Source organism: Leopardus geoffroyi, chromosome B4 (assembly GCF_018350155.1).
Source record: "Leopardus geoffroyi isolate Oge1 chromosome B4, O.geoffroyi_Oge1_pat1.0, whole genome shotgun sequence".
NCBI lineage: Eukaryota > Metazoa > Chordata > Mammalia > Carnivora > Felidae > Leopardus > Leopardus geoffroyi.
Window position 1 is genome coordinate 49466186 of NC_059341.1, and position 17201 is coordinate 49483386.

Below are 17201 nucleotides of genomic sequence, written 5' to 3' on the forward strand. Positions count from 1 at the left end.
TTTTACTACCTGGCGTTTTAGCTCATCTCTGTTTTAGTCTTACAAGATTAATTAGTTGCCTTGGTGGATGAAAACTGTTCTTGAACATTTTGTGACTTTTTTAATTTAAAAGGTTGCTGTACACTTTATATTAAGTGTTTTACTATACATATAATTATCTTAAGAGATATTTTCAGGCCATTCATGTGCAGTGTTGAACATCTTTTCTGGTACTCAAAAAATAATTGCTTAGATATAATTCGTTAACAATTATTTTTTAAGTGCCTTTGAGTAGCATGAAATATAAAAGGAAACTACTTTATGACTTTTAGATAGGAAGCATAGGCTTTAAACACTTGGGTTTTTACTTAAACCATAATTTCTATTCACAAAAGCTTTACTAACACAGTTTTCTTTGTCTATAGCAGTGCTTTCCCAGAAAACTTTATGGATTTCCAGGTGCCCCAAGATTAAGAATATACTTCCCTTATGGGTGGAAGCTGGAGAGAAACAAGATACTTTTGAACAGAGAAAAGTAAAATACTGTAGACGCAAGTTCCTGCTGACACAGGGAGGCAGAAGGGAGAGCCAGTTCTCCACCGTTTTTGGATGCTGCTTGAAACAGATGCAGTGTGACCCCCTCTGCTCCTTGGATCTGCATTCTCATCATACAGGCCTTTCCCAGTGTGGCTAAGTTCTCTGACTCCTGTCAGTGAACACACTCCATCAACACAGCCTCACTTGTTTTTCAGCTGGGAATGATGAGCAGAAGGTCAGGTTACGACCTCCATTTCTCCTCCTCAGTGTGGCAGTGGTGGGAGGGATGTGGGGGGACAGACAGGAGACAACTCCTCCGCTGGTTTTGCTACTATATTGATTACGCATCTACAATGTAATATATCCTGGGTTTCTAGTACACCCACTTTTGCTACTCCTGAAAACCTCATTATAAGTCAAAACATTTATTATCAGGTTTTTAATGTGACATCACTATGCCAGCCACTTCTCCGGTGTATGTGTTTTGTTATATTTTGCATTATTCTGACTAATTTGCAGTCGTGGTGTTTGAATTCCATTTTCATTTGTCAGTCATCTTTTATAATAGTCTTCCAGATTATTATTTTTCTGTTACATGCAAGAATTATTCTTTCTTCCTTTTTTAAATGGAGAAGTTTTAGTTTCCATACTGTTTGAATTTTTTAACAGTGAACACGGATTACATGTGAGTAGGTGAGCAGAAAAAAAATTAATGAAAGCTCTAGGGAATAAGGTCATGATGTATGCAAAGATGTAACCATAAGGACGTTTACTGAAGTATTGTTCCTAATAGCAAAAAATCTGAAACCTTAAGTATCCAATAACAGAAAAATGATTGTATAAATTATTTATGACCATGCAGGGGAAGATTGTGTAGCCATTAAAAACTGGGCTACAAACCTATATTTATTAATATGGAAAGATGTCTATGATATTTCAAGGGGAAAAAGCAGGCAATATGTACCATATATAATCAAATATTTTTTGTTTAAAAAATAGAATAGTTGATAATCTTGAAAGCCCTTCCATAAGAAAAAATATCTAGATGCTAAATAAATCACAATAGTATATGAAATATATCTTTTTAACTTTTATTTTTGAGTAATTTTAAACTTACAGAAAAGTTGCAAAAATCGTACACAGAACTATTTACTCTTCACTGAGATTTCACAGTTATTAAATTTTGTCCCATTTGCCTTTTGTCTTCTCATTATCTTTGTGTGTGTACATGTGTGTGTTTATAAAATTATATATGTGTAATTATTTCAATTTTTTGAGATTAAGTTGCAGACCTGTTGGTCCATTAGTCATGAATATTTCAGTGTATATTTTCTAAAAACAAGAACACTTGTACCAAGCCACAGTATACCATCAAAATCAGGAAATTAACACTGATAGCATACTACCAGTAAATCCATAGACTTTGTTCAAATTTTGCAGATTGTCTCAAAAATGGTCTTTATTAGTTTTGGGATCAATGGTTACATGTCTGTCTAGTCTTCTTCACTCTGGAACAGTCCTCAATCTTTCCTTGAGTGTGAAGAATAGGTGCCTGTTATTTTGCAAAATGTGCTTCAGTTGGGTTTGTTTGATGTTTTTCTCATGATTAGATTCAAGTTATATATTTTGGGGAGAAATACCACAGAAGTTTTGCTCAGTTCTTCTCAGTGCATTATGTCGGGAGTCCTAAGATGTGCATTTGTCCCATTATTGAGGATGTTAAGTTTTAATTGGCTAAGATGCTTTCTGGCAAGTTTCTCCATTATAAAATTAATAAGTATTTTGTGTTTTTTGTTAAAGTTTATGTATTTGAGAAAGAGAGAGAGAGAAGAGAGTGCGTGCAAGCACAGGGAGGGGCGGAGAGCAAGGGAGAGAGAGGATCCCAAGCAGGCTCCATGCTGTCAGCACAGAGGCTGATGCAGGGCTTGATCTCATGGACTATGAGCTCAAACCAAGAGTTGGACACTTAACTGACCGAGCCACCCAGGTGCCCCAGTATTTTGTGTTTTAACAAGTAATTAATACAGAAATGAATGGAGATATTTTGAGATTGTATTAATATCCTGTTCCTCATCTAACTTTATTTGGTAGTTTTAGCATTCATTCATAATTCTTCAGTTATTACTCTGATATTTGTCAAATGGTGGTTTTCTAATTCCATCATTTCTTTTATACTTACTAGTTAGCATTACCTTCTCCTCTCCTACTTTTTTTTTTTTTCCTTTCTGTTTATAAGAGCTCATGGAGTCCTATTGGATTCAATTGGTTATAATCCATTACTGTCATTATTTATTATTGATATTCAGATTATCCCAGATTTGGCCAGTAGGCGCTGTGTTAGATTGTTCTTCTGTCCTTTTGACATGTTCATACTATTCTTTGACATGTTCAAGAAGTTCCTTGAATTCTTATCATGGATATTTCAGGCTTATCTTTAACTTTTTTTCTGTGCTAGCCCTGGAATCGGCCATTTTTCCAAGGAGGTCTACTTTCTTTTAGTGAAGATTGATTTTTAGAAATCAAGGTCTGGGTGCTAGGTGTGCTCACTGCTGTAAGGCTGCTGTTTCTAGGTCTTCTCAGTGGACAGATGTAGGAAATGCATGAATTTTCACATATACACAATGTGCACATATAAATACACGTGCATTTATATTTGTCTGTCCATCTATCTATAATCTATCTGTATCAGAAACTATGAGTTCACACTGATGATTTCCTCACAAGCCAACATCAAATGGCTATTCTTGCCCACTCCCCTTTCTATATTTGTGTCCCTCTTTCTTGTCATGAGAAATCTTGTTCCCATTATCCTCAGTATATTTATTTAGTTGATCAATTTCCATGTGTGGAACAGTCTCTTGACCACATAGGCTGTCTCCCTCATCTAGTACTGTGCACCCAGGGTGGTTGAGCTCACCAAGTCCTCCAGAATTCCCAGTCCTCACTGATGAGGATGCCCACCCCCCAACCCTGATCTGGCAGCATGTTAACCTGGAGTTTCTCAAGGCCCCAGTGATGTGCCAGGCTCAAGTTTCCCCCACCCTTCATGGTAGTGACCAAATGAGACTACTCTGCTCCCCATCTCTCTCTGGCCGAGAGCTCCCACAAAGTAGAGATCCAAATCATCTTTCTAAACCAATAGCAAGAAGCTGTTGTAATTACAACAGTGTAACATTTTAGAGCAAATTAAAGTTTGTCTTCATTTTTATATCTGCTTATTATTAAAGGTGGAACCAAGAGAAAAATAATCTATTATCTTCATGATTATTTAAATAATTTTTTTTACATTTATTTCTAGGATTTAAGATGTGTTTGAGCTCTCAAAGTAAAGATCTTCTATCCAATCTTGAGTAGAAACATGATGCTTGGAGAGGTTTCGTAACTTTCCCAAGTGACATGGCTAATCAGTGGGCAAGCAAGTGCAGAAAAGTCCGGATTCAGATACGTGAACTTCTCTACGACATAATGTCAGAATGTGCTGTTCTGATCTTAACCAGAAGGCTTATAGAGCAAGTTATAGGCCTTTTTAGCATATTAAATCATACAGAATTAACTGTTTTATGTTTCTGAATTATCTTAGAACTTTTCAGTTTCCTCAACTTTGTTTTCCCTAGAAAAATGAAAATCAGCTTCTGGGTTTATAATGTTCATCTATAATGTTAGTAATTTGAACTAAATGAGAGTTGACATCCCTTTAGGTTCTAGGTTTTGATTACTATATTGTGCTAAGTTCTTCAGTTCATGTCCTTGAGAACGTATTGTAAGGACAGCATGCATGTAGCTGCCTGTGTGTATGCATGTGGGGGGATAAAGGCAGCAAAGTGTGAGGAAATTTTAGGCAACTCATTCATCTCTCTACATTTCACTTTTTGTATATGAAATGTGAAGCTAACTACCAGCTACCCCACAGGGATGTTTAAATGATGTGTAGAAAACACTGAGCATTTTTGCAGGAAGATGCTTTGAAAACTGATGGGGTTTCTCATTCTTTTGAGTAGCTACTCCTCCTGAAGAGTTTTTTTTTGGAAAGAGGATCTATTGAACTTGTTAATTCCACTGTGATTTCTTCCTCCACATGTGTATTCCACTAGCAATCATATAAATCCACATCCTGCTGTCCTTTCCCGCTAATGTGGAGGAAAATCCACCCATTAGTTTTTCCATTGTTTTGCTCATTTATACTGAAAGGTAAGTGACCGTTGAGTATGTTGAACGACATTATGATTTGGGATTTACAGTTACACTTCAGCCATCACGTTACTTTAAAGAAAAAATTTTTTTTAATGTTTATTTATTTTTGAGAGAGACAGAGACGGAGCACAAGTGGGGGAGAGGCAGAGAGAGGGGGAGACACAGAATCCAAAGCAGGCTCCAGGCTCTGGGCTGTCAGCACAGAGCCCGACACGGGGCTCGAACCCATGAGCTGCGAGATCATGACCTGAGCCGAAGTTGGACACTTAACCAACTGAGCCACTCAGAGGCCCCTCCATCATGTTACTCTGATTTTCATATGTCACCTATCACTGTGATGCCAAGGTGCTTAGAACACCTGGACACTAATAATGCTTATTTGTGGCTTCTGTCGTTTGTGTTGGAGTGAAGTGGTCTGTTTTCCTTATATGTTAAATTTGTAAATTCTATAACTACTAAGACAGTGCTTACTTTGTTTTGTTTTTCAAAGTTACTTTTGCATTTCTGGAAGTATATAAGAAAAAATATGGAAATCTAGTATTGGATGATTAAACGCCTACTAATTGCCTTGTTCCATTCTAAACATATATACTGTTTTATCTCATCTTCACAAAAATATGGGAGCAAACTGAAGCTCCCTAAGTGATCAAGCTTAGGAAAATGGAATGATTCCTGTAAATTTACGTAACCAGCAAGTAATAGAACTCTTATCCCAGGAGTCTGGGAGCATGGGCTCCAAGTTAAAAAAAAATGTTCGTGGGGCGCCTGGGTGGCGCAGTCGGTTAAGCGTCCGACTTCAGCCAGGTCACGATCTCGTGGTCCATGAGTTCGAGCCCCGCTCGGGCTCTGGGCTGATGGCTCAGAGCCTGGAGCCTGTTTCCAACTTTGTGTCTCCCTCTCTCTCTGCCCCTCCCCTGTTCATGCTCTGTCTCTCTCTGTCCCAAAAATAAATAAACGTTGAAAAAAAAAATTAAAAAAAAAATGTTCGTGATATAATAAACATTTCCCCACCAGTCTGCTTTCTAGGCCCCAAAGAGGTTGTGTTTATGTTCTTTAAGAAACATAGATCATGGTGCCCTCTGCTTTATAAGTTGCTATATGTCTGAACCTGATAAGCACTCAGCAACGACAGCAACAGCACCACCACCAATGCCAGCAACAGGGAAAAAGTAGCTGACAGTTTTTGAGCATTAATACATGTCCCAGACACCATCCTTAGCACTTTATACATATTAGTCTATTTGATACTTGAAATAACTCCATGAGGTGTGCATACCTCAATTATCCTCATTTTATGGAAGAGGAAACTGAGAGTTTAAGAGTTAATCGCCCAAATCACACAACAAATTCGTGTTGAAGCTAGAATATGAACCCCAGGCAGTGTGGCACCAATGCTATTGTCCCACACCATACCAGATTTCTCAGTAAATACTTGTTATACTAGAATTATGAGTTGGAAACTAATGAAACCAGTTCAGATTAGGTTAAACTGAAAAGGCATCTGTTAGGAGGACATGGAATAGCTCACTGAGTCAGTAAGAAGCCTGGGGAACCAGGCTTGGAAAACAGGCAGGTCCATGAAAGACTGGGGAGCAGAGAATACAGCTGGATGTGCCGTGGGAAGTGTGGTTACAGGGCCACTTCTGATGCTGCCATCACTGGCCAGCACAGGTACCGTGCTGCTGGCACGGGGCCACAGGGCCACGGGGCCATGGGGCCATGGGGCCACGGGACTCTCGGATCTGCTGCCATTGAGGATGTCGCAGTAGTAACACTAATGAACATCTTGAATGCTCTGTCATCTTTGTGTAACTCAGTAAGATTCAGAGGCCCAGATAGAAGCATTTGCTTGTTCGGAGTCCAGGCCACATTTTCCAAAGGACAGGTCCAGTGTGCTTTTTGGTTGAATTGCTACTCTGGGCAGAATAGTAACAGAAGAAAAAAATGACAAGCAACTTCAGTAGAGTTCAGTTTAACTCTAAAGATTAAGATACTTTCTCAGAAAAACTTGACCCTGTTATGTGGTGAGATAGGTCAGTTAAATGATTTGAGGAGTTGGTGGTTAAAGAATGAGAAGGCACTGGTTACTTATTTGTTTAAATCCAGTTATGTGCTGATGACTATTTTGGGTTCATTCTCTTTGGATCATGGATTACAGGGCATAATACCTTCCAGGTGGCTGATAATTGAGTCATAAAGTACATGGGTTTTTTTTTTTTTTTTTTTTTTTTTTTCTGATTAATTTTAACTGTAGGTAAAGAAATGGACTGGATATCAAAAGGTAATACTCTTTAGAAAAAGGCTGATAGTTTTGTTCTTAAATATGATTGGGATCAACATTTTAAGAATTTTGTTGTACAGATCAAACTTTACTTTAACAAATGTTGTAATAAAACATTTCAAGCCTTATCTGATGACTCACTGATTTTAAGCACTAATCCATATAACAAGATTTTGGTGCAGTACAAGGAGTTGGGTCAGGCCATGAATAAGATTTGGCTTTTATCACACAACACTTAATTAAAACTCATTTCACTAGGTTTCTGAGCTTAAGAATAATGGTTACACTTTTTGAGTGCTTACAATCAGCCAGACAATGTGCAGAGTACTTTGTATATATCTTCCCTTTTAATCCTCATAATAACCCTATAATGTAAGTATTATTATTGACACTTCAAGGATGGAACTGAGGCTGAGAATTACTTGCCCAAGGTCACGCAAGAAGGGATGCAGTTGGGTTTTAAATCCACATTTGTCTGACTCTCCAGCCTGCTTTTGATGGCAACGCTGCACTGTGGAAGAAAAGTCATTAATTAAATCGCAAGTTAACTCTGGGGTAGCATTCTTGAATTTTTAGATCAAGAGATTTCCTTGTCAGTAGTTCTTAGAGAACAATTTCCTGTTTTCAGATTCAGTAACTCAGGAAATGTCATTCCATCCAAGATTCATTCCCTGAGTTGAAAGAATATAAATTGTTATTGCCACATAGTCGTTGTTGTCTATGCCATTCTCACACATGTTGTCATATGGGATGTGTGGGTGAGATGATTTCTCACAATTTGGGTAGGATGGGCAGGGTGAGGTAGGCGGTGTGGCATCTCAGATCATCTCTGATGCTCAAACCACTGATTATTAGGGATTTGTGAAAGTATTTAGCCCTTTCTTGAAAAACCTTCTGTGGGTGCCATCTTTTGACGGGGTCAAACTCTAACATTTACCAAGCATCCTGTAATGGAATTTTTGCTTTTATTTGTGTTCACTTTTCACTTGGAGCTTCAAGTTCAGTTCAGATTTTCTAGGATTGGGAAGGCAAGTTTTCTTCATTGTGTTATAACTTTCACGGTTTTGACTGAGTTTGGTGACTTGTGACCAATTTTTAGGCTTTTGCATGTACTTTAGTAAACCAGTGAATTACGGAAGTCTCATCTCCACATTAAAAACCACTTCCCCTAACCCTAACCTCAGTACGGATTTTTCTTTCCTGCTCAGTGTAGTCCATGCGCTCATTGAACTACTTCCTATGAAACACACACACGCAGAAGAACAAAAAAAGTGCTGGTAGTCCTGATCGTGTAGTAATAGCCCAAGTTCAAGGAATGAATGCAGCCAACGTGATACAGGATAAGAGCCAAAACCCACTGGTGTCATGCCAGAAGATGATGTTAAATAATTTTTCAAAAATTTAATACTCATTATACTGATTTTGTTTACTAAAATTCTGTCAATTCTTTTTGAATATGAAATGTTCTCCCCTTTGATTTTCCTTTTGTTATGAGGATAGTTTTTTTTTTTTTTTACATGTATATTTTTCAAAAATCTGCTTTCAGGGTATCAAGTGGAGCCCTCAAAAGCCAGATTTGGTACTGGGGTCAGGGGATAATAGATTCAAGGCTGCACCTGGGAGCCCCTCTACAACTGGCTCTGTGCACATACATCCAGCATACCTGCCTAGGCTAGGTGCTTTTTAGTCAGATATATAGATACATGTCCTGGCAGCGAGTGGGGAAAGCTGTTATGTCTTCATTGTCATTAGCAGAGCTCTCAGGAAAGGCCTGCTTTATATTCTAACAGGAGAACTTATTATGTGTGAATGGAAGAATTAATAAGGACCTGAGGTTTCCTCAGTTTGCAGAGCGGTACACCCCCATATGTATGGTGGATAAATGTCTTTTTTTCTTGTAAGTAACCAACATATGGGAGAGGTAGAAATTATTTGTAATTTGCATGTCATTATAATGATAATTTAAAAAGCGGCATGGTTCTGGACCTCGGGCAGGGGCTTAGAAAGTTTCATGGTAGCAAACTAAGCATTTCTTGTAACAGGATGTGAATGGCAACAGAATGCTCTAGGCGATATTAAATTGGGGTGATTTTTAGTAAGTGACAAATGTTTTATGTTTCCTAAATCTGAGATGGGTTCTACCAGCTCCAAATGGCTGCCAAGTTATGTTATCACTTGCCTGCTTTGTAACTGCCTCAATTATTTCCTTCCCCAGCCCTGTATGATGAGATTCGTCAGTTTCGCAAGGCCTGTGGGGAGGCTCATCTCAAAACCATCTTAGCAACAGGAGAACTTGGATCTCTTACTAATGTCTATAAAGCCAGTATGATAGCAATGATGGCAGGTAAGTGTTCTATATTCAAAGGATGATATATGTTGAATTGATGTTTTTAGGAGAAATAAGTAAGTGAAAAGATTTGGCTGTTAGCTAAAAAGTGCTAACTGCTTGGAAATTTTTGTGGGAGGGGTCAGATATTTTGTGAATACATGTACAATGTGAAGTGGTCACAAACTTGGCTTTCTTCCACATTTTTTTGTGGCATTTCATCGCTGCACTATCCTTGGAAGGCAGTAGATGGCTCTCTTGTTAGTGAATTGCCTTCTTGTTATTCTTTGATTATTCATTCATCAACATATGTTAGACAGGAATTTCTTTAACTCTGACTTATTCCTCTCTGTGAATTTAAGTGTTTGATTTTTCCCAGAGATGTATATCTATACTGTCTAAGGCAGCATGTGCTTTTGTTTGCGTTAATTTTTCTTTTTAAATGTAGTGCAGTATCATTGCTTTTTATACTTTCAAGCGCAGGTTGAACTTATTCTTCATCTCCATGAACAGCAGGCCTGTCCATTCGTACATCCAAGCTTGAATCCTGGGAGTCCAGCTTGATTCCTTCTTTTCCTCATCTTCACATAAACCAGTGGACAAGTCTTGAGAACTCTGCCTCTTCACCGTGTCTAATACATCTTCACTCCATCCTGCGTTCTGCTGTCTTCAGCCATTGCCATCCCCCACATGGATCACTCCAGTCTCCTAAATACTTGCCCTTGTCTCCGCGTTTGTCCCCTTCCAATCTGTGTTTCACACTGTTGCCAGAATGATCTCTTAAAGATGTTAATTCGATTTTGGTATTGCCTGCTTAAAATCCTTCCGTGGCTTATGCTGTCTCCGAACCCTATCGGAGACAAAGAAAGATATTTGTGCGCCTGTAGACTTGAGCTAATATTTGCCAGCAGGGCACCTGAGAATCCAGTGGGTTTAATGTAATCTTGCCACCAAATGATTCTTTTACAACATAAGACAATGTGAAGGTGTAGGGTATATGAAGAGAAGAGGTGATGGAGGGAGCAGCCTTCTCTTCAGCAAGATGTGAAGGAAATGTAGTTCACTTATACAAATGAGAAACAACACACACACCAGACCTTCACTAGACACTGTATTCTACACTGCCCCCCTCCACTCTCACATCACTTTCTGAGGGCCAGGGTCACCACCAGGGGCACCTGGCCTGCTCACTTGAAAAAAAAAAAAATCCTTCAGTGGCTTCCCTTCATCTTCAAGGTAAAATATAAATTCCTTCAGGCTACTTTTAAGAAAAGGTCCTTCTTAAGACCCTGCCTGTGCCTCTATAGTCTCCTCATTTTCCCTTCATAACATATTCTCCAGCTGTATGCAATTCCTTGTGCCCTGCTGATGGCACCATCCAGACCTTTCAAGTCTTTATATGTGCTGTGCCTCCTGCCCGGAATGCCTTTTGCCCAAGTAATTCCTTAACATCGTTGGATTCAGCAGAGGTGTCACTTTTTTTCAAGAGTGTTTCCCCTAATAGTGCTTCCTCCCCTACCACTTGGTTCATTACCTCCTCTGTTTGCCCTCATAGCATTCCGTTGAAACCTCAGTCAGATGGCATATCCTAATTGAGTACAGTATTGAATTTCTAAGTGCCTTACCAGTGGCTCCATGTTTGGGTGAAGATACGTGACTTCTCAGGTTTTCAATCTGGGCCTCTTTTGTAGTCACCCTCTAGATTTTTATACTCGGGTACTTTTTGAGTACTGTCAGACCTAACATTGTTCCTTGGAACTCTACTGAAAATCAGCCAGCTAGGTATTCGTGAAGCTGTTGCTCTGCTCATTGCCAGTCTTTTTGTATGATGTCTGCTCTGGTTGTCTCATTTAGAGCAAAATGAAAATCTAAGGATAAGGAGGATTGGAACACTTTTTCTGTTATACTGGCATTTCAGAGGTCCACAATAAGAGATGAGTCACTGCAACCCTTATGATCCTGGATGAAGCCCCTTGGAGTCCTAGGTAGACCAGTGACTCATGCTCCCTGCCAAGACAATGGATTGCTAGCCTAGAATGCTGTGATCCAGGTCACAACAAAAGTGTATTCATTCATTCATTCCAATCCTACCCTACTCAGTGCTGCTCACGATGGGAACATGTCTGAAAGCCCCTCTTCTACTCTCCACCCTACCCATCCACAGAAAAAAGTTTGAGTAGGAACATGCTCTCACCTGTCTTTTCCTGTCTGCTTATATCCCTGCCCACATTGTTATTTATCTCTTTCATTTCTTCTTTTAATCGGTGTCTTTTGAGCACTTACTGTTGGTAATAAGACTTGTATTTGTGTTGTGCTTTACCAGATACTTTAAAATAATATTCCCTCATCTTCACATCAACCCTGTGGTAATGAAGAAACTTAAAAAGTAACTTGTTTTAGGTCACAAATTATATATATTTTAGGTCATATATCTGTCTAACAGATAACATATAGTCATTATTTGAACCCAGGTCTTCTGGCTCCAGGGTTACTGCTTTATCAGCTGTAACACTGCTGTCTCTCAAGGTACCATTTAGGACCTTTGCAAGGTAATAGCAAGTGAAAGCATCCAGCATACTTCCTGGCCCATAGTTTATGGTTCCTATTGTCTTAAGAAGGTATATGATAGAAAGTATGTTTTGAAGAATTGTTAAAAAATTTGGACTAAATTTACATTTATATAAGTTACAGCTCTACTTCTTTGGTATTTTTTATTTATTTTTTCCTTAAAAATCAACTTCATTGAGGTAAATTTATGCACGTTGAGTTCTTAAGTGTATGATATGACTTTTTACAATCTGTATTTTCCATCATCTCAGAAATATTCTTTGTGCCCCTTTGCTTTCAGATTCCAGGCTTTTTACCTTCTGTTCCAGCTGCTATCAGTGCTCTGATTTTATCATCATAGATTGGCTTTGCCAGTTTAAGAACATCATATAGTTCTACAGTATACACTCTTTTGTGCTTTTTATCCCTCCATCCCCAAGATAATAGCTGTGAGATCTATCCATGTTGTTCTGTGTGTAAGGAGTTTGCTTAGGGGTATTCCATTGTATAGATAAAGTGAGTTGCCAAATTTATTGGCATCAAGTGTATAATATCCCTATGTCTATAGGGTCTGTAGTTATACCTCATTTTTTACTGCTGGTGTTGTCAATTTTGTTTTCTTTCCTGTTGTTCTTTTCCCTTTCTTTCTTTCTTTCTTTCTTTCTTTCTTTCTTTCTTTTTCTTTCTTTCTTTCTTTCTTTGATAGAAAAGAGTCTTGCTGGGGGTCTGCCAATTTTATTAATCTTTCAAAGAGCCAACTTTTTGCTTTGTTTTTTTTTCATTGTCATTCAGTTAAAAATAATTCTAATTTCCCTTGTGATTTCTCTTGTTATTTAGAATGTTATTGGAGTGTTATCTGGAATAAATGTTTACCCTGGAGCACCTAAATACATTAAGCAAATATTAACGGACATAAAGAGAGAAATCAACAGAATGTTTAACCTCCAAGTATTCTATGCTTTTCTAGATATCTTACTGTTATTGACTTATAACTTAAAATTATGTTATGCTCTGAGAGAATCTGAAAGAATCTTTTGTCTTTTGAAATTAAAGAAATTTATAGGCCATTTTATGGTGTAGTTAAGCATATGCTTCAAGTGCACTTGAAAATAATGTCATATACATTACATTATATATTATATATAATATTGCAGGTATTAGTGGTAGTGTTCTGTAAATATCAAGTTGGTCAAGTTGGTTGATTGTATTTTTCAGGTCTGGTTTTGTTTTATTTTGTTTTGGCCTACTTGTTCTATTTATTACCAAGATAAGGGTGTTGAAGTCTCTAAATATGATTGTGGATTTGTCTACTTACCTCTTTAGTTTTGTCAGTTTTTTCTAAATGTATTTTGAAGCTTTGTTATTAAGCATATACACTTTTAAGATTGTTATGTTTAGGTTTTGAATTAGTGCATTCATTAAGGTATGTCCCTCTTAATCTCTGCTACTAGTCTTGTCTTATATATATTTATATATTTAAAACTCTCTTTTATAGGCAGTCTTTTTTTTTAATCCATTTTGAGAATCTGTGCTTTTTAATTGGAGTGTTTTACTCATTTTAACTTCACATAATTTTTGACATGATAGGATTTAAGTCTGTAATCTTGCAATTAGTTTCCTATTTGTTCTGATCCATTTTTTTTTCCTGCTACCTTTTGGGTTCATGAAATATTTGATAGCATTTCATCTTATTTTTTTCTATTGGCTTTTTATCTACAGCCTTTTTGTACTTTTCAAGTAGTTGCTCTAGCACTTACAATATGCATCCCTTAATGACAGTTTCCTTAATATTGATATTCTACTTTATACTTCATGTAAGAACCTTAATAACAGTCCCATTTACACCCTCATTAGTCCTTTGAATTATTTTGGTGTTCTTCTTCATCCACCTATTTATAAATGCCTCCTCAAAATGATGCAATTTTTGTTTTAACAGTCCTTTGCTTTTAATTAAATCAAAAGAAAACTAAGCAAAACCAGTCTTTTATATTTTCTCACACATATATCATTTCTGTCTTTATTCCTTCCTGTAAGTCAGCCAGTGACTAATTCTCTTAGGTTTTGTTCAGCTGAAAATGTCTTCATTTCACACTCAAGTTTCAAGGATCATTTGCTGAATATAGAGTTCTAGGTTACAGTTTTACTTTTATTTCAGTGCTTTAAACATGTCGTTCCATTTCTTGGAATTCCATTTTTTCTTGTTTTCCTGTAAGTAACGTTTCATCCTAGTCTGGCTACGGTCAATCAATATTTTCTCTTTATCTGTTTTTCACTGATTTGACCATGATGTGCCTAAATGTGGTCTTCTTTGTATTTATCATGTTTTTAGTTTGCTGAGCTTCTTGGATTTGTAGGTTGATGTTTTCCACCCGTTTTTGGACATTTTATAATTATTTTTCCAAATATATTTTCTACCCATTTTGTCTCTTTCCTTTCTAGGACTCTGAGTACATGAGTGTTAGATTTTATCCCACAGGTTATTGAGGTCCTGTTAATTTTAATTTTAATTTTAATCTTTTTTCCTCCCTCTGTACTTTTGATTGGCTAATTTACATGGAACTTCAAGTTCATTGACCTTTATTTTCTATCTCAAATTTGCTTTTAAGCCCATCCAGTGAAATTTATGCTATTGTACATTTTTAGTTTTAGAAATCCCATTTAATTCTTTTTTAGGATTTTCATTTCTCTGCTGATGTTCAACATTTTTTGACTCATTGGGATCATGTTTTCCTATAAGTCCTTGTGAACATTTTTTTAATAGTTGATCACAAGCCTTTAGCAGCTAATTTGTATGTCTGGATTATCTCAGGGTTTATATCTTGAGCTGCCAGTTTTCCAGTGCCTGAAAATAGTTGCCTTGTATATTTTATTCCACTATATGTTCATTTATAGCAGGAAGGTAAATCTGGTAACATCTATTCTGTTGTGTTTGTAATTCTTATGGCTTTTGTTTTCTCGTTAATTTAGCATGGAAATCTCAAAAGGAAAGGTATTTTATCATTTACATTCATACTAATTATCTTGTAATATGGATAGCCATTTAGATTATTGCAGAATTCTCTGGAGACTAGGCTACAGATATGTAACTGTGTAAGTCTGGTATCACATATCATTGTAAATAAAAAGTTAGTTAACCAAAGTGTTCACATTTTTGGTCAACTAAATGCTTAGTAGCCTACTTTTAGTTTAATTTTGCTTAGGAGTCTTTTAAATGTTTTAGAGGAAGGCACCATGGGTCATGGGAGTTAGAAGACCCGGACTCCTGTTCTTTTTTCGCACAGTTTATAACCTTAAGTGAATAAATTAATCTGATTGTTAATTCAAATTAAGTAGTGTGTATGGCTGCATTATAAAGTATAAAGTAAGTACTTTGCAGGTTATTAAAAAATACCAGCGTACCTTCCTATGCCATACTACTTCAGTCAGGAAGGAAATATAATGGCATTTTTTTCCCCTAGACTATCACAAGGCATTCTTCAGACTACCACTTTTTCAGAACCATTTGGCGTAGCTGTAGGAGATATAATGTATTGAGCTGGATTCCATTCTGTACTGATCTTAAAGCTTATTAATATGTTTGTAGGATTGTTCAGTGACTGTTAGATAGGAACTTGTTTTGTCACTTTGGCTCTGTCTTAAAAAAGAAAGGTGTGAAAAGAATCTGATTAGTTGAGAATCACCATTAGATGTGGTCCAGTTAATTTTTTTATGCTACATTTCTCAGCTATGGCTATTTGTCATATTTCCTAATTCTTTTACTCTGGAAACTATAGCAGCCACCTTAGCTCTCAGATGTGATTCGTAATAAAATGTCATTTAACTAGGGATCGATTCCTCAGCAGCCACAACGATCCAGAACCAAACCAGGAACCAGGGGAAAAAGAAAGAAAACCTTTCAAAGAGATGAAATATATGTAATATAATCTACAATACAACAACAGTAATAGATGATAACATTTCTTGAACATTTACTGTGTAACAGGTACTATTTTAAGGGCTTTATGTATATTTACATTTAACCTTCACACCAATTCTATGAGGTAGGTACTTTTCCATGGAAAAATGAAAACATCAGTTAAAAAGGATTTTTTGTGCTGATGCTGTATGGTCATTATTGATATTTGGAAACATTCCAGATACTTCTGTCTTTGTTACATCATTTCCTCTGTCTGTTACAGCTTTCTCTCCTTCCCTTAGGTGTTTTTAAAGATTTAAATAAAATTTCCATACTTTGTCAAATCTCTCCATGATCCTCTAGGGGCAGAATTACTTAATTGTTCATACCATTGTGCTCCTAGGACAGTTGTAAATACTAGTAGCATTTGTCATACAGTATCATCATCACTTGTTTCACCTGTTGAGTTTTTTGCAAAACTATGAACCCCCCTGAGCCAGGGGCTGTATCATACTTATTTATATTCCTCTGTGATTACTACCATTCCAGGCATCTAGGAGAGCCTAAAAAAATTTTTGAAATACACGAATGAATGGATGAGAAAGAAAGATAGAGGTAAAGAAAAGTAGGGGCGCCTGGGTGGCTCAGTTAGTTAAGCGTCTGTCTGACTTCGGCTCAGGTCATGATCTCACAGCTCCTGGGTTCAAGCCCTACATTGGGCTCTGTGCTGACCGCTCAGAGCCTGGAGCCTGCTTCAGACTCTGTGTGTGTGTGTCTCTGTGTCTCTGCCCCTCCCCTACTCATGCTCTGTCTCTCTCTCTCTCTCTCAAAGATAAATAAATAAACATTAAAAAAAAAAAAGAAGAAGGAAAAGGAAGAACATGCAAAATAGAAATTGAAGATTTAGGCTCCTCTTTCTATACGTGCCACGACCTTGTAGAGTTTGGAGATGTTATTTTGAGCTCAAAATCTTGTTCTAATTGAACAAAAAGATAGATAATTTATACCTTTGACAAAGAGATTATGTATTTGAGTATTGTTCAGATGATCTAAGCAGTGGTATGACCTATAAAAGGTTTGTGAGGATTCTAAGGCAGCTCGAGGGCCAAGAAAGGACTAAAAAAAACTTCCTGCCTTGGCTTTTTGGTCAAAGAAAATGGATCTTCCTTTGACATTACTGGAAATGTGGTGAGAGAGATACAAATAAAGGAGGAGGAGAGGTAGGAGTAAACAATTTGAAGGGAATATAATCAGGAAAGAGAAACGAGAGCCATAGTTTTTCATCAAACAATCCAAGAACAAAGTGATAGGAAGTAAGAAAGGGAAACATGCTTATAGAAAAAGGAAGTCTAAAGCAGGTCAATCTACTGCTAAGGGATTTCAGCCCTGAAAACGTACACATTAAGAATAATGCCAGAGTGTAGAAAAGTGGCTTTATCTTTCAG

General features: G+C 37.1%; 1 protein-coding gene across 1 annotated transcript in view; it reads left to right on the plus strand.

Moving 5' to 3' along the window:
* Window positions 1-17201, plus strand: part of DERA (deoxyribose-phosphate aldolase) — a 118567-nt gene that overhangs the window by 61854 nt on the left and 39512 nt on the right. The window contains exon 6 of the mRNA XM_045462520.1: window positions 9204-9332. Coding sequence (XP_045318476.1) covers window positions 9204-9332 — 129 coding nt within the window. The remainder of the gene's footprint in view (window positions 1-9203; window positions 9333-17201) is intronic.